Source organism: Barbatula barbatula, assembly GCF_947034865.1.
Source record: "Barbatula barbatula genome assembly, chromosome: 5".
NCBI classification, from domain to species: Eukaryota; Metazoa; Chordata; class Actinopteri; order Cypriniformes; family Nemacheilidae; genus Barbatula; species Barbatula barbatula.
In genome coordinates this window covers 25,706,626-25,729,337 of record NC_136769.1, presented here as the reverse complement: position 1 = coordinate 25,729,337, position 22,712 = coordinate 25,706,626, and the positions used below count along the sequence as shown (strand labels likewise).

The following is a 22,712-nucleotide window of genomic DNA, read 5'->3' as shown; positions in this document are numbered from 1 at the left end:
TGCTACGATCTACCAAAATAATGTTTCTGAAGACCAAATGGGCACATTCTCAACATTGTTTTTAAATTGAATTGAAACATTGTCCCTCACAATTCACACATTGAATTGTGATTTAATTTGTCTATTAAAAATTCATTTCTTCCCATACTTGGAATAATTTCTATGTATAAAACACAGTAGGATGATGGATGAAACTGCACTGTACAAGCAGCATCACATTTTTGATTAAGATACTGAAGTTAATGACAAAAATAACTAGAGTTCAACATTTATTGACAGATTAATAAACTAGGGCTGTCAACATAAATGCGTTAATGCATGCGATTAATGTTTTTTTAGAGTAACACGTTAATATTCTTATTCAAATAAAGGCCTTTAAACAACTTGAAATGGTTTTATTGACACATCCAGTATAGATGAACAGCTTCTGGCTGTGGAACCTGGCTCAACACATCATGCCAGTGGTCCAGTCTGGTGAACACACAGGTTAAAGCACTGCGTCAGAATCTGTCTGACAGCACACCAGTATAAACTTCTCTTTGCAACTCAAAACACAGGTCAAATATCAGACAGAAATGCAGTGTTAATTAAATAAAACTATACAATTCTAGCAGCATAGTGTATGTTTAATTTCACTATACGTGTGTGATTAATCGCAGCTAACCGAGTGAAAAGTGCGTGATTAATCGTAGTCAACCGAGCGAAAAGTGCGTGATTAATCGTAGTCATCCGAGTGAAAAGTGTGTGATTAATCGTAGTCAACCGAGTGGAAGTGTGTGATTAATTGTAGTCAACCGAGTGGAAGTGTGTGATTAATTGTAGTCAACCGAGTGAAAGTGTGTGATTAATCGCAGTCAATCGAGTGAAAAGTGTGTGATTAATCGCAGTCAATCGAGGGTAAAGGGTGCGATTAATCACAGTCAATCGAGTGGAAAGTGTGTGATTAATCGCAGTCAATCGAGTGGAAAGTGTGCTATTAATCGTAGTCAACCGAGTGAAAAGTGTGTGATTAATTGTAGTCAACCGAGCGAAAGTGTGTGATCAATCGCAGGCAAAAGAGCGGAAAGTGTGCGATTAATCGCAGTCAACCGAGTGAAAAGTGTGCGATTAATCGCAGTCAACCGAGTGAAAAGTGTGCGATTAATCGCAGCCAATCGAGTGAAAAGTGTGCGATTAATCGCAGCCAATCGAGTGGAAAGTGTGCGATTAATCACAGTCAATCGAGTAAAAAAATGTGTGATTAATCGCAGTCAATCGAGTGAAATGTGTGTGATTAATCGTGAAAAAAATTGCAATCTATTGACAGCCCTAGAATAAACATTATCTTTAATGGGTTAGCTGTCTAATAAAATGTTAAAGTCAGTCAGAGGTGAAACGTAAAGTCAGTTCATGTTTAAATGATGCAAGTTTTCAACAGAGAACACGTGTTTTTTGGCGAAGGGCATGCACATACTGTATCAGAAAGGCCCGCATTTTGTAGGAATATATCCGTTGCTTGTTTTTTTTGGGAGTTTATCAGTTTACTTTTTGTATATGCTTACCTGTTATGGATTTTGGTGCTTCCTGTTTTTTGAAGAAACATCCTTGTTTTTTTGTACGCTCTGGGCATCTTTTTGGTCTTGGATTATTTTTACCTCCTATTCGCCTGGGGCCTGTACCATGAAGCTGGTTTAGGTGGCTAGCCAGCTATGTTTCAGTTTAGTTTGTTCCAACCGTGGGTTTTAGGTACCATTAAAGTAGCTCGGCTTTAATCGGTGTTCGTCGCCATGGTATCTTACGCTACACGGCTAACCTGCTCCGGGGCAGGCTATGTTCTGGATTCGAGATCTCAGACTGAAGTTTGACCAATCAGCTGTGAGCAAAGAAACATAAAGGTGACGTAACTAATTCCCAGCGGCTGTTCTCTGTTGCAATGGCTTCACCTTTTCTCCCAAATCCTGTGGACATCTCCGCGCAAATTGTTAGACGAGCACTTCGTAGAGAAAGAGTTTTTAGGGACAGACAAAATCCCCTTGACTTTCCTGATAGTTACTTGTACGAAAGATACAGATTTTCCGCGGAAGGAATATCTTATCTTTGCGAACTTCTTGAGCCTCACATAACAAATGTGACTCATCGAAGCCATGCCCTTACTGTACCGCAAATGGTATGTATTGCGTTGTGTTATTTTGCAAGTGGTACATACTTGTATGTGGTCGGTGATGCAGAGAATCTAGGGAAAAACACGGTCTGTCGAACCATTCGCCAGGTGGTCCTCGCTCTGCAGGGGTACATAAATAGCTTCATTGTGTTCCCTGGACATTTATCCACCATGTCCATAAAAGAGGGCTTTTATAAAATTGCCGGTAAGATATCTTGATAGGGTGACATCACATGAACAAATTTAACCTTTCACGCTCATTTTTTTGAATGCTCATATTTCACACTTAGAAATCTATTATACAATAGTATGCGGTAGCTACCTGTTAGGAATGGTTTGAAATAAATATTTTTCATTCCTATGATAGGATTCCCTAGAGTCATAGGAGCAATAGACTGCACACATGTTGCAATCTCCACAGCGCTAGGAGAACATGAAGCAGATTACGTGAACAGAAAGTCCTTTCACAGCCTTAATGTTCAGGTAGGGCTACTATAAAGCCTTTGTGAAATTATTTTTATTTGCATCGAGATCAATCTTTAAATAAATAGTAACTAACAGATAGGACAATTACTGTACATTTCACCTGCAGATGACTTGTGATCATGAATGTCAGAGATTTTGCCTTATGTTTTTATTTTTGGCCACTAGAGGTCCCCCTAGGACTCATGGCTACACAAGTGCCTTTTGGTTAACTGTGTTATTGATTTCAACTGTGTCTCGTTTTGTGCTAAGTATTTAAGCTGGTCTGGTACTCTCCATCCTTGCTTGGTGTTTGTTGGTTCTTAGCCTGTGACTGCCAGAAGTCTGCTATTGCTCTAAAGAACTTTATTATGTGTTTTTGGATTGTTCCAGAATTTAATTTCTTAATGTTATTCAAACCTGTTCCTGAGTTTCTGTTTTTCGTGAGTAACAGGAAGAAAGTATTTTTTCCCTTTTTTCCTTTTGTTGTTAATAAACTTATTTTTTGAAAGACCAGTGCAACGTGTGACTATTGGGTTCATAACTTTCTGTGGTCAAGCGGTGGAATCTAGGACTTTCGCACCGAAGACCCGAGTTCTAATCCCGGCCGTGACAGAATAACCAAGCCACATAATGAACCCAGAGACGCTTAAATCTCAAGAACTCTTTTCCTCAGTTGCACAGCATGAGTCTACAGTTCAGCGCCATGAGACAGCCCTAGCACAGCAGGAGACATTGATGGCTAAACACTCACAGGTGCTCGGCGACCTCATGACTTCGATTCGTCAGCTCTTTGACCGTCTGCCCTCCACTCCAGCTGCTGCTGCCCCTGTACCCCTTCCGGAGTCTCAAATATTATCCCCTCTGGCTGAACCTCGCTTACCTCCACCTCAACGCTTCTTGGGTGATCCCCGTGTATGTGATGGGTTCCTGACTCAATGCTCTCTCACATTTGAACTACAGCCACCTTCCTTCCCCTCAGATCGGGCCAAGATTGCGTACGTTATCACCCTCCTCTCTGGTAAGGCTCTCTCCTGGGCAACAGCGGTCTGGAAGGTACAGGCGTCCTGCTGTTCAAGTTATGCTATGTTTGAAGAGGAGTTCAAAAGAGTCTTTGACCACCCTATCGGCCCTCGGCAAGCCTCTAAGAGACTTCTCACCCTTCGACAAGCTAACGGCAGTGCCGCTGAATATGCCATACAGTTTCGGACAGTGGCGGCTGGGAGTGGTTGGAACGACGAGGCCCTCATGGTGAGTTTCCTGAACGGTCTATCTGAGGCGATCAAGGATGACCTGGCTATCAGAGAACCTGCCAGTGATCTCGAGGCACTCATTGACCAAGCAATCAGGCTAGATAATCGCCTGAGGGAAAGAAACCTGCATCGCCAGTCTGTTTCTACACTGTCTGCAAGCCCAGCTCCCCTCCAAATGCTAACGATACCTCAAGATTCTCCTGAGCCCATGCAGTTGGGCAGGGCTCGACTGTCTCCTTCAGAGCGAGACCGTCGCTTCAGAGATCGTTGCTGTCTATATTGTGTATTTCGCTCAGCCTGTCCCGAGCTCTCGGGAAACGCCAAGTCCCGCACAGGCAAGGAAGGACTGTAACAGGAGTAACACGCGCTGCTTCACCTTCCAACGCCGGGTTGCTACTTCCCATCATACTCACTTGGGGAGACAATAAACATCAACTCCAGGCCTTGATTGATTCCGGAGCAGCTGGGAACTTCCTGGATACTTCCCTTACCAAGAGTCTTCTTATCCCTACCAATTTCCTCCCTGCCCCTCTGACTGTAACAGCCTTAGATGGAAGACCGTTAGCACCTGGGAGAGTAACCCACATCACCTCTCCCCTTAGTCTTTCCATTTACCAGCACCAGGAGAAAGTGTGCTTTCACATAATTCAGACTCCAGAGTTTCCTGTTATCCTCGGTCACCCCTGGCTCCTCCAGCATAACCCACACTTTGATTGGCCCACAGGCACAGTTCTCAGTTGGGGTTCCACCTGTCAGGCTACATGCTCCCCTGATCCTGTTCTCGAGTCTCAGGAACCTTTAGACCTGTCTCAAATACCTACTCAGTATCACCACCTTAAGCCGGTGTTTAGCAAGAAGAAAGCCACTTCCTTACCGCCTCACCGTTCTTATGACTGCATCATTGAGCTACTCCCTGGAACCGTTCCCCCCAGAGGTCGTATATTCTCTTTGTCTCCCCCTGAACGAACTGCTATGGACAAGTACATTGTCGAATCCCTTTCAGCAGGAATCATCTGTCCTTCCACCTCTCCAGCTGGAGCGGGATTCTTTGTTGGGAAAAAGGATGGAGGACTTCGGCCATGTATTGATTACAGGGGCCTTAATAAGATAACTGTTCGAAACCGCTATCCCTTGCCGTTAATGAGCACTGCCTTTGAAATTCTGCAAGAAGCCAACATCTTCACTAAGCTTGACTTGCATAATGCCTACCATCTTGTGCGTATTAAACAAGCAGATAAGTGGAAGACTGCCTTCAACACCCCCACTGGACACTATGAATACTTAGTCATGCCTTTCGGTCTCACTAATGCTCCTGCAGTCTTTCAAGCTCTCATTAATGATGTTCTCAGAGACATGCTCAACCAATTTGTTTTTGTCTACTTGGATGATATACTAATCTTCTCGAGTTCCCTCCAAGAGCATGTGAAACATGTCAGTATGGTTCTCAGACGCCTTCTGGATAACCACCTTTATGTCAAACCTGAGAAATGTGCGTTTCATGTGACTAAGGTCCAGTTCCTGGGGTTCATCATCCAGCCTGGCCAAATACATATGGACCCTCAAAAGGTTAAAGCAGTTGTGGATTGGCCTACTCCCTCGTCTGTTAAAGAGGTACAGCGTTTTCTTGGGTTTGTCAACTTTTATCGCAAGTTCATCCTGAACTTCAGTACAGTAGTGGCACCTTTAACAGCCCTCACTAAGGGAAAAGCAGCCAGCTTTTGTTGGGGGTCTGAAACTGAGTTGGCCTTCAACAAACTAAAACGCCAGTTCATCACCGCACCGGTCCTTATTCAACCCAACCCAGATATTCCCTTCATTGTGGAGGTTGATGCCTCAGACGTTGGGGTTGGAGCAGTGCTGTCCCAAAGGGGGGAGGACAACAAGCTGCATCCTTGTGCATTCCTTTCCCACCGCCTTACACCGACTGAGAGTAACTATCATGTGGGGGATCGAGAGCTACTGGAAGTTAAGCTAGCGCTTGAGGAGTGGAGGCATTGGCTTGAGGGGGCCAAACACCCATTTCAAGTGCTTACAGACCACAAGAACTTAGAATACATTCAGCAAGCTAAGCGACTCAACCCCCGACAGGCACGTTGGTCCTTATTCTTCAACAGATTCCAGTTCATCTTGTCTTACCGCCCTGGCTCCAAGAACCTTAAACCTGATGCATTGTCCCGAGTATATGTAAGCACTCCTCATGAAGATTCAGTTACGCCAATTATCCCGAGTTCCAAGGTAATAGCTCATATCAGGTGGGAGCTAGAAAATACTGTAAAACAAGCTCAGGCCCGAGAACCTGACCCAGGAGGAGGGCCAACCAACTGTTTGTTTGTCCCGAAAGCTGTCCGCTCCCAGGTCCTTCAGTGGGGCCACTCCTCCCGCCTCACCTGTCATCTGGGCACTGCTCGCACCCTTGAGTTCCTCCAGAGACGGTTTTGGTGGCCAACTGTCAAGAAGGATGTCACAACATTTGTAAAAGCCTGTCCCACATGCAACCAAGGTAAAGTCCCTCATCGTGCACCCCAGGGGCCACTGCATCCTCTTACCATTCCACACAGACCATGGACTTCCATTATCACAGGGCAACACCACTATCATGGTCATAGTGGATAGGTTCTCCAAGGCGGCACGATTTATTCCCTTGCCCAAACTGCCCACTGCAAAGGAGACTGCTGAATTGGTTGTCAACCATGTCTTTTGCGTCTTTGGCATCCCACAAGACATTGTCTCTGATCGAGGGCCCCAATTTTCCTCCCGGTTCTGGCGGGCATTTTGTCAATCTCTGGGGGCTACAGTGAGTCTATCTTCTGGGTTCCACCCAGAGTCCAGTGGGCAAACGGAGAGGCTAAACCAAGATCTGGAAACTACTCTAAGGTGTATGTCAGCTAACAACCCATCTTCTTGGTCTTCCTTCATCAAATGGGCAGAATATGCGCACAACTCCCTTCGCTCCTCGGCTACGGGCATGTCTCCTTTTGAGTGCCAGTTCGGGTATACTCCTCCACTATTTCCTGAACAAGAAGTAGAGGTCGCAGTTCCCTCCGTACAACAGTTCGTCAAGCGTTGCCGCCAGACATGGAAGAAGGTCAGACTTAAGCTCCTTAAAGTCTCCCAGCAGTACCAGCAGCAGGCTAATCGAAGACGTCGACCTGCCCCACCTCTGCGCCCTGGCCAAAGAGTCTGGCTGTCCACAAAGAACATTCCCTTGCGGGTGGAGTCCCGTAAACTTTCTCAGAGGTTCATCGGACCCTTCAAGATTGCCAGGAAAGTGAACCCAGTTACTTATAGGTTATACTTACCTAGGTCTTTAAGGATAAATCCTACGTTTCATGTCTTGCTGTTAAAACCAGTCTTCTCTTCTCCATTTCTTGCGACAGGTAAACCTCCCCCTCCTCGTATCATTGGTGGCCAGCCAGCCTACACAGTCCACCGGATACTGGATGTGCGTCAAGTACGTGGGTCCCGGCAGTATCTGGTGGATTGGGAGGGCTATGGCCCTGAGGAGCGCTCCTGGGTCCCTGCCAGGGACATCTTAGACCCGAAACTAATCCGAGAATTTCATGCTTCCAAGTTCAGTCGTCCTGGAGGGAACGTCAGGAGCCGTTCCTAGAGGAGGGGGTCCTGTCAGAGATTTTGCCTTATGTTTTTATTTTTGGCCACTAGAGGTCCCCCTAGGACTCATGGCTACACAAGTGCCTTTTGGTTAACTGTGTTATTGATTTCACCTGTGTCTCGTTTTGTGCTAAGTATTTAAGCTGGTCTGGTACTCTCCATCCTTGCTTGGTTATTGTTGGTTCTTAGCCTGTGACTGCCAGAAGTCTGCTATTGCTCTAAAGAACTTTATTTTTTGTGTTGGATTGTTCAAGAATTTAATTTCTTAATGTTATTCAAACCTGTTCCTGAGTTTCTGTTTTTCGTGAGTAACAGGAAGAAAGTCTTTTTTCCCTTTTTTCCTTTTGTTGTTAATAAACTTATTTTTTGAAAGACCAGTGCAACGTGTGACTATTGGGTTCATACCCCTCAAGCGGTGGAATCTAGGACTTTCGCACCAAAGACCCGAGTTCTAATCCCGGCCGTGACAATGAATGCATGATCACAAGCTTGGATTCCAAATGGCCTGGCTCAGTGCATGACTCAGGCATTTTCCGTGAGTCTATTTTGTGTCAGCGCTTTGAGGAAGGCAAGTAAAATTTGGAACAGTACACTTTAAAGTTTAAATGTTAATAGCAAAACTTAAATAATTTTCCCCTTTTCTGTTCTATGACAGGGCTTTTTGATGGCCTGTTGGTAGGAGATAGAGGTTATGCATGCCAGAGGTTTGTGCTAACCCCCTATCCTGACCCTCAGACAGTGCCACAAAACCGCTTCAATGTAGCCCTCAGTAAAACCAGGGTCAAGATTGAGATGACCTTCAGCATCCTTAAGGCACGCTTCAACTGCCTTAGGCGTCTAAGAGTGTCACCAGAGCGGGCATCACAGATATTGGCTGCATGTGCCATTCTGCACAATATAGCCACGATCAGAAAGGAGCGAGAACCACCACAAAACCAGCTTCTCCCTGATGAAATTGACCCCATCACACTTGACCACCCAGCTGGCGCAGCTGTCAGAGATGCAATCACAACACAATATTTTACTTAATAAAAGCACACTGACACTGCAGATAGGTCTCAAACTGTTTAATTGGTCATGTGGAGGAAGAAAGAGAGCAAGAGAAAATTACATTAATAAACAATCAAAGTGTTCATACTAAAGGGTTACTTGGTTAAAAAAAAATTCACATACTGGAATCAGTTTTTTCCAGCTGTTTGATCTCCAATTTGATTTTTTTATTTGGAGCCTCCTCAGCTCACAGTCCAGCTCCTTCAGTGAACAGTCTAGTTCTAGACTCCTTTTGTAAAGGGCCCTGACAGAGTCTGTTTCCACCTGAAACAATTCCACCACAAACAATCAAAGGTGTAAAGCATTACCTTGTTCACATTCCTTCTGTAGCCCATTGAGGTGGAGGCTTCAGTTTCTGGGGCAGGTTGTGAAAAATCCTACAGTAAAAGAGATGTGTAAGGGCCAGTCACTTAATTATGACATTCAAATGTGTGCCATAATAAAAAGCCCAGTGCATTCACCTCAGCAACTGTCTCAGAACACACAGACAGAGTGTCTTCATCATTTGGTTCACCCTAATAAATTAAAGGCCAATGTACAGCATAACTGTTATAAAGCAGGTTACGTTCATTGTGTTCTGTCTTCTGCATACTGACTTCTGTGCATGAGACTGTGTGCATGTGTGCTGGCTTCAACAGAGACACTGTATTTCCCTCTACTGCAGAACAGAGTCAGCCATATTTAACTCTTTTTAAAACATTAGTAATGCATTGCACACACATACCCAGTGTCACTTGCTTAGAGGAGCCAGCACCAGGGTCAGACTGTACAGCACTTGCAATCCCATCCATAATCGGCCTCCCCTCATTGTTACTCAGCGCCAACTCCTCCGCCACAGTGTAATCTTGAGGAGGAGGCCCTCCCCCAGTTTTCCTCATTTCACACTTTTTTCTGTTTGCTGCAAGCAAGCGTTTGTGACTTAATGTTCACAGAAATAATAAAAGGTTGTGGTAAATACTCACCACTTTGAATTATATTCTTATATTTTGTCTTGATCTGCTGCCAGGAACGTTTGGAGTTGGGGTTGCATCTAAAAATCAATGAATATCAATAATTCTTAGGATCTAATAGCTTAGCCTATACATTCACATTTTATATACATACGTATGTATGTAGAGTATGCATGTATCGAAACGAATACACATATTTTCATTTTAGCATTTAATATATTTTTTATATAGCCTCATTAATTTCACATTAATTTTTTAACGTATGCATTAACGCAATCAGCAATCTTCCTCCAAGATTGTTCTCTTGCTTTGGCAGCAGATACCGTGTTACTGCGTGCTTGGAAAACACTTTTATATTCTTCAGATTTGTGAAGAATAATCTCTTGCTCCTGCGCAGAAAAATATATCGCTCTCGATCTGTCCATATTGAACGCGATTGGTTGTTCGGTGCCGACGTCACTCTTTTAAGTGCACGCGCGTGTGGAGTAATCATAGCTTAAGGATCAAAGCTTGGGTTGACAGAGAAAGTTCATGAGCTGCGTCATGGTACCAATAAAGCCTGATTGCATCGATTTGGTTTTGTCGACTCAAAACCAATCCTGTAACCCAGAGTTTGTTCAACTACCATCATGGTACAGGCCCCTGTGGTGTGTACATCTGTCCAAGCCTGGCGTGACAGCAGCATCTCATTGAAGTTCAGTTTAATCAGTCAGCTGTGAAAAGGTGGATTTATGCCATTCGTCTTGACATTATAACAGATTTCAATCTGATCATAATTTTCCCATTTAATAACATACAAATCAGAACTGACCAGGTACATTAATAAAATGACCAGTGTCCAGGTTATCTGGAGGCCAGTATACTATGTCTTTACAATGTTTGCAGTGCAACACGTTATTTCAAAATGGCTCCACAACGTTTCTGGGCCAAGAGTCAACACAATAGACCTTAGATGTCCTCAGAACGTGGTCACAAAGTAATGTCACTCTAGTCAAATGAAGACTAACTGAGATGTGTTCAGAGCACACTGGGTTTGCTGGCCTGTGACTGATCTGTCAACATTTGCCCTACACATATATATTTTGAAGTTTCTTTTGGTTACCTTACCAAATATTTAGTTAGACTGACCTTTCTTAATGAAATGTAAAGTATCTTTACAACACCAACATGATCCAGAAAAATAACTCATCTCACTAGAGGCTGTCAGGGTTTACCCGGTGTTCTCTTTTTGGCCACTAGGGGTCCCATTGAGTGTATTTTTGCCCTTCACTTGTGTCATTAATGGCATCAGTTTCACCTGTGTCCTGTTTATGCAGAGTGTATTTAAGCTCTCTGTTTCCTTAGTTTTGTGTTTGGTGTTTGAGTGTGTGTGACCCATCCGTTGCCTTAATCATGTTATTGATGCTTGTGATTCAACTTCAATAGATGTACAAGCTGATCACAGTGTTGGACTTTCCTTGTGGATGGACTCTGACTGAGTCTTTTTGAGTTAATTGTATCTTTTTTGAATCATTATTATTATTATTTGGAACTTTGTGAAGCATTTTCCCTCCATTGTATTGGATACAACAAAGTTGCTTGCACCTTGAATAATGTTAAGTGCTTAAAAAGCCTTGACTTGTGGTTTTCATCTCTGCCAGTGCTTACAACTGGAAAACAATCTGTGCCGGTACGTAGTGCTTAATACAACTTCTGACATTGTTGAAAGACAATAACCACGAACACATTGTTCAGCACTCTTGCTTTGAAATGATGACTGTATGATTTCTTGCTCCACCTTGTGGTGGTTTTTCTTCAGCTCGTTCAGTTCATTGAGATTTTAATTTTTCTGAGACTGTGTTATATAAAGGTCAACATTGTCCTCCGTGCACTCAGGTATGGAAATGACGGGTGTAAAAGTGAACTTTGTGATTTTGTGAATGTAACAGTGTCATTGTCCTGCAGTTGTTCTGAGATTCGTATACTTTGTATGGGCATGCGCATATTGACATGAATTTATGTACCGTCAGTCTTGAAAGCGAACAAAACTTTCACATTTACATATATTTATTCAGCAGACACTTTTATGCAAAACAATGTCTAAATAAGAGAGCATTTGTCTAATTGTCATCTGTAATGTTTAATAGCCAGGTTTGTTTTCTGCACTTTTCTCGTTCTGTATGGGTGATTTCAAAATCCAGCAAGTCAAATAAAGTTTTGTTTATGTTAAACACTAAACTATATATAATATTAAAAGCTGTTACAATTCGTTTTGTTCATTTATAGAGAAAGAATTAGCGTGAATTAGCTGTTGTTTAGTGTTTACAGGGCTCCAGAGAGACTCACTTTTTCACTAGGAGCAAGAGGTTATTATGTGAGTATAGGTGACCATAAGTCTGAGTGGACATGCGGAGTCCCTCAAGGCTCAATTCTTGCGCCTCTCCTATTCAACCTGTACATGCTCCCAATGAGCCAAATAATGAGAAATAACCAAATTGCTTACCACAGCTATGCAGACGACACACAGATATACTTAGCCCTATCGCCTAATGATTACAGCCCCATTGACTCCCTGCTCAAATGCATTGATGAAATAAATAGTTGGATGTGCCAAAACTTTCTTCAGTTAAACAAAGACAAAACTGAAGTCATTGCGTTCGGAAATAAAGATGAAGTTCTCAAGGTGAATGCGTGCCTTCACTCTAAAGGTCAAACAACTAAAAATCAAGTCAGGAATCTCGGTGTGTCTCTAGAGTCAGACCTTAGCTTCAGTAGTCATGTCAAAGCAATAACTAAATCAGCATATTATCATCTGAAAAATATTGCAAGAATTAGACTTAGAGAAACTAGTGCATGCTTTCATCACCAGCAGGGTGGATTATTGTAATGGACTCCTAACTGGCCTCCCCAAAAAGACCATAAGACAGATGCAGCTCACACAGAACGCTGCGGCAAGGATTCTGAGCAGAACCAGAAGATATGATCATATCACACCAGTCTTTACACTGGCTACCAGTTACATATAGGATAGATTTTAAAGTTTTATTACTGGTATATAAATAAATCGTTCAATGGCCTAGGACCTCAATACATTGCAGATATGCTCATTGAATACAGACCCAAAAGAACACTCAGGTCATTAGGATGGCATCAGCTAGAAATACCAAGGGTTCTCTCCAAGCAAGGAGAGTCTGCATTTAGCTATTATGCGAGCCGCAGCTGGAAGCAGCTTCCAGAAGAGATCAGATGTGCTCCCACAGAAGTCACATTCAAATCCAGACTCAAAACACATCTGTTTAACTTTGCATTTAATGAATGTGAACTGTGCCTCTGAATGTCTGACTGTTTGTGCTGTACTTTATTTATTTATTTTCTATTCTTAACTTGTTAATTTTTATTTTTCTTATTTCTTCTAAACGATGTTATTTAATTTTTTATTCTTATTTCTTCACTGTTTTATCAAATGGATATTTTTAATTTCTTCTATGTAAAGCACTTTGAATTGCCATTGTGTATGTGGCTCCTCCCATAACAGACGAAATCCCGCCTTTTGAGCACATGTGGTCGAGAGTGTCTTCATCTTTAATGCGATTTTCTTTAGCGTGTGAGGAATCATGCTGAATATTGTATGGCCTCTCTTGTTTCTGCAGGTTTCAGCACAGCAGTGGACTCTTTTCGGTATGTAGTTACAAATGCTTTTACATTTTATGAGAACAAAAAGAACTACAGCAACTGATTAAAAGTATGGCTAGAGTATTGAGTTTTGAATGTCCTTCCTATGTTTTGTCAGTTACGTGTGTGTGTGTGTGTGTGTGTGTGTGTGTGTGTGTGTGTGTTAAAAGAAACGGATCCATATAGGACAAAGAGCACCTTCTGTAACCGCCTGTGTTTGTGTGCAAAAAACCAAAGAAGCAGTTTTAGATCAGCCTTTTCACTTGACTTTCAGTTGATTTCTGTTTACGTGTTTAGCACTTTTGAATGTTGTTTCAGCTGTAGTGAAATAAGCAGTTTTGATTTTCTTCCGTTTTAATCTTGCACATTATCTGATCAACTCAGTTGTATTCAGTGCTGTGGGTTCTCATGATAAAGACCTGACACACCGACAGCAGGTTTGATATATATATACAGTAAATGCATGAAGTAAAGTAAAAAAAAGAACATTTAGTTCCCCATATCAACATTAAATGATGTTTGTGAATTCAGCTGCAGTACATACAGTATACTGTAGATAAACCAGATCAAAGTTCATTGTTTCATTATACATAAACAGAAGCATTCAGTGGAATGAATTGTAGGTGTACAAGCAATAATGAAGAAAACAATATTAATATCCAGTCATGGCCAAAAATATTGACATTATTGGAAAATATAAGCCGTGAAACATCTGCATTGTTTAATAAACTTTTATTAAAAACAAAATAATCAAAAAATATATTAAATTTCATTGACGTTTGAAAGTGGATGGAAAGTCACATTGTTAACACATGAGTTAATGCATTAGATAACATACAATAGTTATTCATGCTGGGTAATGTCAATTTCTGCATTTATTTAAAGGGATACTTCATCCAAAAATTAACATTCCGTCTTCATTTCGAGTTGTTCCAAATCTGTATGAACAGGGAAAAGAGATTTGGAAGAAAGCTTATAATCTCAACACCCGTTGACTCCCACAGTAGGAAAAATACAATGGTAGTCAAAAGTGGCCCGGAACTGTTTGCTGTCCTACATTCTTCAAAATGTCTTCTGTGTTCAACTGAACAAACAAAATGGGCGTTTGCTATGTAATTTATACAGATTTGGAACAACTAGAAGGTAGGAAATGATGACAGAATGTTCATCAATGTACAATGAACTAACACTCTCTTCTGTGTGGTAGAACATTGATATGAAAGTTTTTCTGTCCCCTGCTGCAGATGGGCGCACAGGGCGTCCCACACGGGAGGGCAGAGTGAGGCTGGTGGGCGATCTGGCTTCATCTGGTCGTGTTGAGGTGTATCATGATGGACAGTGGGGTACAGTTTGTGATGATGGATGGAAACTGTCTGAAGCTCAGGTGGTGTGTCGTCAGCTGGGTTTCTCTGGAGCAATATCAGCTTCATTTAGTCAAAATCCTGGTGAGCTTCCATACGTGTGGAGGAGAATTTATGCATGGTCATAATATATGTCAAGTCAAGTCAGCTTTATTTATATAGCGCTTTTTACAATTTTCATTGTTACAAAGCAGCTGTACAAGAAAACATTGAATATAAGTAAAACATAAAAGGTTATGCAAGTCAAAACACAGGTCAAATATCAGACACACTATAAATTCCTATATGCAGTGTTAATTAAATAAGACTACCAAATTCTTGCAGCCCCCCCGGCCAGACAAACAGTGCAAAGCAGTATGAAAACGGTGGCGAGGAACCCAAAATGCATCAGTTGTTATTGGAAGTGCTCCTGGTTCCGGTTGATCTAACTAGTGCAGCCTAAATCTTTGGAATATATATATTATGATAGTGTAGTGTATGCAAGATTAAAAAGATGCGTCTTTAGTCTAGATTTAAACTGACAGAGTGTGTCTGTCTCCCGGACAGTGCAGGGAAGACTGTTCCAAAGTTTAGGCGCTAGATAGGAAAAGGATCTGCCGCCTGCACTTGATTTTGAAATTCTAGGTATTACCAACTGACCTGACGCCTGAGAGCGTAGTGCACATGATGGACTAAAAACACATGCTACATGAGTTTCACTTAGCCAACAAATACTCTACAAATGACTTGAATATATTGTTCAATGTAAACTATAATAAATAACGGCACCAGTCTAATGTGAACTTTGCAATGTCGTGTTGTTTTTTAGGGTCTGGTCCAATCTGGCTGGATGATGTGAACTGTGAAAGCTCTGAGAGCTCACTGTCTGACTGTAGTTTTAAAAACTGGGGTGTTACTGACTGTACACATAAAGAAGATGCTGGAGTCGTCTGTGACACCGGTAAGTCAACTAGTAAATCTTCCAGAAATTACATCTTGTGAAGAACAGGTTCAGAAAAAGACCTTTTATCAGCATTTCAATACGTGTTGTGCTCTTTCAGTTTGAACAGATACTTCAGGAATAACCTGATTTCACCCAACGGCAATGTAAAAGACACATGAAAGCTCTCATTCAAAATCAGACTTATGCCATCCAATATTCATTTGTTTTAGCATTCAAGAACAGAAATCATTGGGTATTTCTTATCCAAACATAATTTGTTTTGTCAGATGTTGACAGAATGCACCACATAAGGATGTTGGGTGACATTCTGTGTATTATTTTTGCTTTAGCCCTTTCATGAGTTTGTTAGATGGAATTCTGTCTAGTCTAGAGATTCGGTTCCTAATACCAAGTTGAGAGACAGAAATGATGTTGAGTGTTACTTCTCCTGTTTACACTTTCTGTTCTCTATTTTTAAGAAATGTCTTTTGTTTGCAGTTATTTAGTCTGTCTGGGTTTGATTTCTGCCTCATTTCCAGACTTATCTCGCCTCACTGAGTGGTTTCTAGTCATGATATATCAACTGACGCATCACAATACCTAGTTGTATCACAAAGCTGTGCAATGTGGCGGTGATTTGTAATAAAATGTTAAATCTATTTACATAGAATTTCCAAAACAAACAGATGAAAAAGTAGCGATTACTAATATTCTATTAATGATATAGAATAACTGGCTATATGAAATCCAAACACAGAAGTATGACGACACTTATTTAATGTACACTACTGTGTTTTATAGTATTTGCAATGGTTATTTGATAAACTGCAGTAAATACTGTAGGGGAAATCACTTAGCATTACAAGCACATAGCAAGAATCAGCATGAGCATTTTTTTTATTCAAGAAATGTCTTACAAAAGTGCAAATATACATTCCATAGAATCTAGAACATTTCCGAAATGCATATAATAAACAACATTTACACCAACATAGGACAAAAAAGGAAAGAAAAAGAAAAAAATATATATATAAAACATTAAACTGCAGATATATAAATCATGGTACATGAAAGATCTCATCATATTTTTTCAAAAAAGATGTACATTTTCTATTATCAATTGTTCTTAGTGATTTGATTAAATATTTAACTTCACATATGAAATCGATAAAAGTAGGAATTTTCTTAAGAAACCTTTGTTTGTGAAAGTTCAACTTTGCCACAAGGATAAAGAAGTTAACAGTAGATTCAAAAGATTTGTTTGGGTTTTCAAAAAGACCATATTAACTTTAGAAAAACAATAAGAGCTCAAATCATTCCAGAAAATTGAAGAGACATTACAAGATAAAAATAAATGACAGTTGTCTTCAACTTTATTATTCCAGAAGGTAAATCACAGTATTTGGACAAAAGTGCGTTACAAAGTTATATATTATGCATAATTTTAAAATGCACATCTTTCATTTTATTGGGTATACAATATTTAAATGGTAGTAACCATGTTTTCCTCCACTGAATGTTCTCTATTATAGAATTCCAAAATAATTTCCTTTTGGAGTACATAGATTTCTAGATTGAGAGATTTGACGAATACATTTATTATTACAATCTTTACTTCAAATTGAAACACGTTCCAGACATAAAATGGATAATTGCTTAGAACATGCCTCATAGGTAAGGGAAGCTTTCATCAGACATATTAATCCACTTGGAATAGCATTTATAACAGATTTAAATTCTTTAAACGGGACAGGAAATTGGTAGACATTAATAAAACTTTCATGGTTTTATGGGGTGAAAAGTTGTGGTTGTAAACCAACTTCCAGGCTAACAAGGCTTGTTGATGAAAACTAGCCAATTTAATGGGTAATTTACCAGTGGAGTAATTACATTTCATCAAAAAAGAAAGGCCACCAACCCTTTTAAATATGTTATTTGGGATAAAGTTCTACAAAGAGTCTGACCCAAGCAAGCGTCTCTTCAACCAATTAACTTTGAATGTTTTGTTGGTATCATCAAAGTTCAGGACTTCAAGAACACCCTCACTTCTTTTGTTTGCAAAAATATATTTCTTCAATTCTACATTGTCAAATAAGCAAATCATTTCACATTTAAATTAAGTTTGAGAATACTGGAGAAACTTTCTCTTTATCTTTTAAGAATAAATTAGTATCATCTGTGTAAGATTATTACTTTGTCTAGGTATACAGCTTTCATGATTTGAAGGGCCTAGTCGATGGAGCAATCAGAGGAACCGGATCCGGGGACAAGGAATGACAGAGACACAGAAGTGTAGTTCACTCAAAGTCCAAATTGACAAAATATGGGTATGCATAAATGAGGAAGTGACGAACATATTGTCTAATTGTCTAATGGGGTTAGCTGTGGCCTGGTGGTTAGAGCGTTGGGTTGTAATCAGAAGGTTGCTGGTTCTAATCTCAGTGCCAGCAGGTCATGACTGAAGGGCCCTTGAGCAAGACACCTTACCCCTGATTGCTCTGCAGTAATGTGACACTGTATAAAAAAACGACTTGTAAGTCGCTTTGGATAAAATGAATAAATGTAAATGTAATTGTGATATACGAATCTCTTTGTTAAAGACACCAAGACCAGCAAAGTTATTATTGTGCAAAATATCAACGGATAGTGTTTCTACAATAACTAAAAATAACAATGGGCTTAAAGGCCAACCCTGTCTTATTCCATGAAGAATAGGGAATCTTGGAGATGTACGTGAATTTAAAATTATACAGCTATCAATATCTTTGTACAACATTTGGACAACATTAAGGAAATTGGATGGGAATCCAAAAGCCCTTAAAGATCTTATGAGGAACTGACGGACTTTTCACTTCAGTCCTGCATGTTCAAAATTTGAAGGAAGTCGAAGAGACAGTTTTTCCCAAAAAGTTTAAGTAAAATGTATTATCAGATGTAAAAGCTTCTTTCCAGCTGGGGTTGTTTTTCCTCACAGATGAGTTAAAAACAACTAAAAAACAAACTTCCGGGTTACAGATATTTATAATATGTGTGATGTCGAATCTCTGTTCAGGCTCTTTGATGCACTTCAGTGCTGATCCCTAACACCCTAACCCACAAAGTGCATCAGGTTCAGTGCATTCACTAAGACACTTCTAAGAGTTTAATAAAACTAATATGAAAAGAGTTTCCAAAACACAACAAACATTAACATTAAGTACATCATCACATCATCTTGGTTAAATGAGTTACTACAAATCCAATAAATCTAGGAGTTATACACACATTCATTTAAACTACTTTGGGTCAATGATTAAGACAGACATAACAACAGGAACATCTAAATGTTCATATATTCATTTATAACCTTTCCATGTAAATGTACTGTTTATAGAATTGTATGTCTGTCCCCAAAGTCAGTAAAGAGAGCGCATCTCTCTACATTCCATTGGGTCGTAAAATAGTCTTATCATGATGGTTTGGTGTGGGTTGTTATGGTCAACAGAGATCTGGTCCTGCGCCTACGTGTTAGTTGCAGATTGGAGTAGACCCCCCTGGTCACTAGTTTGCTGGGTGAGGGGTCTCAGGCACTAAATATACCTGTGTACTATTAATTATATTTTATCTGTAAAAAACATTTTGTAATAAAACATAACATAACATTTATATAACATATAAAAAATTAAATATAAAAAAAGACTAAAAACAGTAAAACGTTGTCACGGACTGCTCTGAGACAAAGAGAGGTTGAGCTTTAATAAACATAATCCTCAAAACAAGCAAAAATTAGAACACGCAGATGGAAGCAGGCAATGGTCAGGGCAGGCAGCAGAGATTCACAAAAAAACAAAGAACAATCCATGGTCAAAACACAGTAATCCAACAAGGGTAAAAAGCTCAGAAATGAGGTTGACAACAAACAAGACAGCAATAAGTGACTAAAATGACTGACAGTGCTGCACCTCTGCCTATTTAAACCCAGTCTCAATTCAGTCTTAATTCAATTAATATGACTGCAATTCAATTTAACCACTAACTTCAAACAAATAACAAATTAGATAATGGACTCTGACGTCAACCACAATCTCCAGTTACACCGGCTACACGACACCGCTGCAACAGAGTTTCTGAAAATCTTCACACTGGCAAGAGTTCGGTTTCAGTGACCTGAAGCTGGGTTTGTGTGTGGATGAACGGCCAAACAGCACAGAAAAAGCTGCTGTTTGTGAAAATACCTGTGTTCATGTGTATCGGTTTACATTGCATTATACTAGAAGTATGTGCAATGACTGGGATTGAACACATGACCTTGGGGTTGCTAGCGTCACAATTGACTCAACTCATCAGCTGGTAAATGTGGTAATTGTGAAGGCTAATTAACACACTGACTAATATAAGAAGTGAGGTCTGATGAGTTGAACAGGTGTTTTTATATAGGTAGACATGGAAAACATTATGGGGGAGGACTGGAGTTGAGAAACGCTTCAGTTTTGACACACTCATCTGGGGTCTTGGAGTCTTACTAATGAGCCAATAAGTTCAAAAGGTGTGTTTGTTTAGAGAGATATGGGTGCTTTGTGTACTCCAGGACCAGAAACACTCACGACGGCACATGTTGTGAAGAGAAAGCACGCGTAAAGAAGTTGACATGTTAAAGTGCAATTGTGCGCAAAAGGATTCTCTTTCTTTTGTTTTTGACATTTTTTATTTAATCTCTTTTTCTATTGCAGGTAAAAATGTAAGCTATGATCAACAGTTCTCTCTGGATAACAGCCTGGCATTGTCTGAGGAACTGGGTGCTCTGTTTGACAGTGAAGATGGATGTGATTTCAACATTACTGTACGTGATGTCAGTGAACAGGCAGAAATGATGTTTTGTGTTCACAGTGTGATCTTTCAGATGTTTCCAGAGCTAAACATAACACAATCCAAAATCCTCACAGTGGAGGTCAGTGAAACGTGTCATCCACACGTCTCTGCTTTTCTCAGGTAACTTTTCAACACAAATTCAGGAATCTGAATGCTACTGCATTAGTACTGTTAGACATACCTAAAGAACATCATTAGCTATTTGTACACACGCCGGATCGATGTTTCCATCACATCCGCCCAATGTCTCCATAAGCTGGCTTATATGTTTGGAGTGAAGAAGCTTATGGAAGATGTTGGCAGGGTCTTTACTTTACTCATTCCTGAAGACAACAGCTTCCAGACTCAGGTGTCAATGTACCAGTATGGCGTTCACACAGGTGACCTGGTTCTGCAAGAGAATATCCTTCAGTACCTTTCCTGGAACTGTGAGTTCCTTATAGTCTCTTCGGTGTGGAAAAGCCTCTCCTTTTCCACGATGGACGCTCTGCTGTTGCGCTCAGATCTGGTTGTGAAGGATGAAGCGCTTCTTCTGGATGCGCTGGAGTGCTGGATCCAGTATAATGGGGATGTAGTTAGTACAGAACAACAGGCCAGACTCCTCAATCACATCAGATTCCCCATGATCCCTGTAGATAAACTCTACCAAATACAGTTTGCTTCAAGTGTTCTCCATGATAATCATGAGAATCTGTACTTGACCGGCCTGCTCAGAGGCTTTCAGTACAATGCTCTTGCCTTCTCTAAGATCATGAAACACATGGATAACAGCACTGATGAGTATCTGCCCAGGATCTACACTGGAGACGGCTGGAGTGTGTTTATCAATGCAACTGATGTCCGTTACCCCTTTGATCGCAGTTACAACTATGGCCAAAACAACAGAATTCAAACTCTCTCCACTCCTGTACACAGCAGTGCTATTCTCAGAGACAATAGCGTTCAGTGGCAAGCACAGGTTTTTCTTAGTTTCCAGGAATGCTCTAACTATGGTATATCCTGCAATTCTGTCCCTGTTGCAAGGTTCTACAAATATAACAACCAGTATAGTTATAAGAGCACCATTCGCTACAACAATAGATTGATTCTCACCTGTAAAAGCAAAAACAATGTCTTTCATGTCCAGGATTTTAAAAATGACATTGCCGTCATTCCAGTCAACAGCAGCATGGCTCTGCCCAACCCCTGTCCTGATGACTACACTTACAGATTTGTAGTGCGTCCAGAGTATATCTGACTACACAGATTTGGGTTTTATTTCCATTTCAGTTCAGTCTAATCAATTAAATGTTATCTCTCTAAATGCTTCTATGGTAAATCTATTCATTGAATGAATAGAATGAAATCCGTTTTATAATCTGTGATATTTTCTTTTTTGATGATTTTCCCAAATACATTTTTTTTATTCTATCATGCATCTAAAAAAATAAAAACATGTGTTATGCTTATGGATTATTGTTATGATTTCCTTAAAAGATTAACATAGTTGTTTATAGTTACGCACCTTGCCATAAAGTAAATATATATATGCTGTAATTATCCATGACAGTAGCCATATTTCCATCCATGGCTTTTTTAATAAAAAAGTTGAGCGCTTCAAAGTGTTTAGCGATATAGCTGATGGAAATGCCATTTATCTATAAACATTTTTTCATTTATTTTTAGCACATCAATAACATATAAAATATTGCAAAAGATTGTTAGGAAACAGTTTTGGTCGAGAAAATGTGGTGTCACATGACAGAATTCGCCTATACACGCAGCATCTGCGTTCGTGATGTTGCCCGGTTAAAGCACTGATTCTCTGTAAAAGGTGCCTTGCGCGTGGCAGTTCTAACTTCCAAGGCGCCCAGGGCGAAACCCCCTTTCAGTGCCCCTCCAAAAAAAACTAACACCTTGCTTGTATACACCTAGAGTTTTATTTTTGATTACAAGATTTGGGAGGGTTTAAAATAAATAAAAATAGAAAAGAACTGAATATTAACAAATGAAATCATTAAATGAAATAGATAAACAACAAAGTATTTAACTGCAAATCTTAAAAAGAAACACTGCGGAAAAAAACAAGCAGAATTCTAAACTACATTTTCAGAAAGCTAAATTTCACTCCAAATAAACAAAATTGATTTGGTTTAAAATTGATACATTGCTGAGAGTTCCCTTTCAAGTCTAGTCAAGTCAGCTTTATTTGTATAGTGCTTTTGACAATTTTCATTGTTACAAAGCAGCTGTACAAGAAAACATATAAGGTTATGCAAGTCAAAACACAGGTCAAATATCAGACAGACAATAAATTCCTATATGCAGTGTTAATTAAATAAAACTATAAAATTCTAGCAGCCCCCCGTAAAAGCAAATGCCATTGGACGAGAAAAAAACCTCAGAGGGAAAGCAGGCCTAACCAGGGGATTCCAGTTCCCCTCTGGCAAAAGCTGCAGCCTCTGCACAAGCTCGACAGTGCTT

General features: G+C 40.2%; 2 protein-coding genes across 2 annotated transcripts; both read left to right on the top strand.

Annotated features, from left to right (window-relative positions):
* Positions 1 to 1,912: 1,912 nt before the first annotated feature.
* On the top strand, positions 1,913 to 8,496 carry LOC306894028 (putative nuclease HARBI1; the record flags this gene model as incomplete). Its single annotated transcript, XM_079456247.1, has 4 exons — positions 1,913 to 2,345; positions 2,508 to 2,623; positions 7,924 to 8,035; positions 8,123 to 8,496. The coding sequence occupies 4 exons, from the start codon at positions 1,913 to 1,915 to the stop codon at positions 8,494 to 8,496; spliced, it is 1,035 nt and encodes a 344-aa protein (XP_079312373.1).
* Positions 8,497 to 12,974: 4,478 nt separating this feature from the next.
* On the top strand, positions 12,975 to 21,699 carry LOC306894281 (galectin-3-binding protein A-like). Its single transcript, XM_079456697.1, has 5 exons — positions 12,975 to 13,124; positions 14,363 to 14,563; positions 15,288 to 15,419; positions 20,111 to 20,369; positions 20,448 to 21,699. Exons 1-5 carry the CDS (start codon positions 13,061 to 13,063, stop codon positions 21,484 to 21,486), a joined length of 1,695 nt encoding a protein of 564 aa, XP_079312823.1. The 5' UTR covers positions 12,975 to 13,060; the 3' UTR covers positions 21,487 to 21,699.
* The last annotated feature ends 1,013 nt before the right edge of the window (positions 21,700 to 22,712 follow it).

Coding starts and splice junctions, on each gene's coding strand:
- LOC306894281 (XM_079456697.1), top strand. CDS start 13,061: ATGCTGAATATTGTATGGCCTCTCTTGTTTCTGCAGGTTTCAGCACAG. Junction 13,125..14,362: donor ACAGCAGTGGACTCTTTTCG/GTATGTAGTTAC, acceptor CCCCTGCTGCAG/ATGGGCGCACAGGGCGTCCC. Junction 15,420..20,110: donor TGGAGTCGTCTGTGACACCG/GTAAGTCAACTA, acceptor TTTCTATTGCAG/GTAAAAATGTAAGCTATGAT.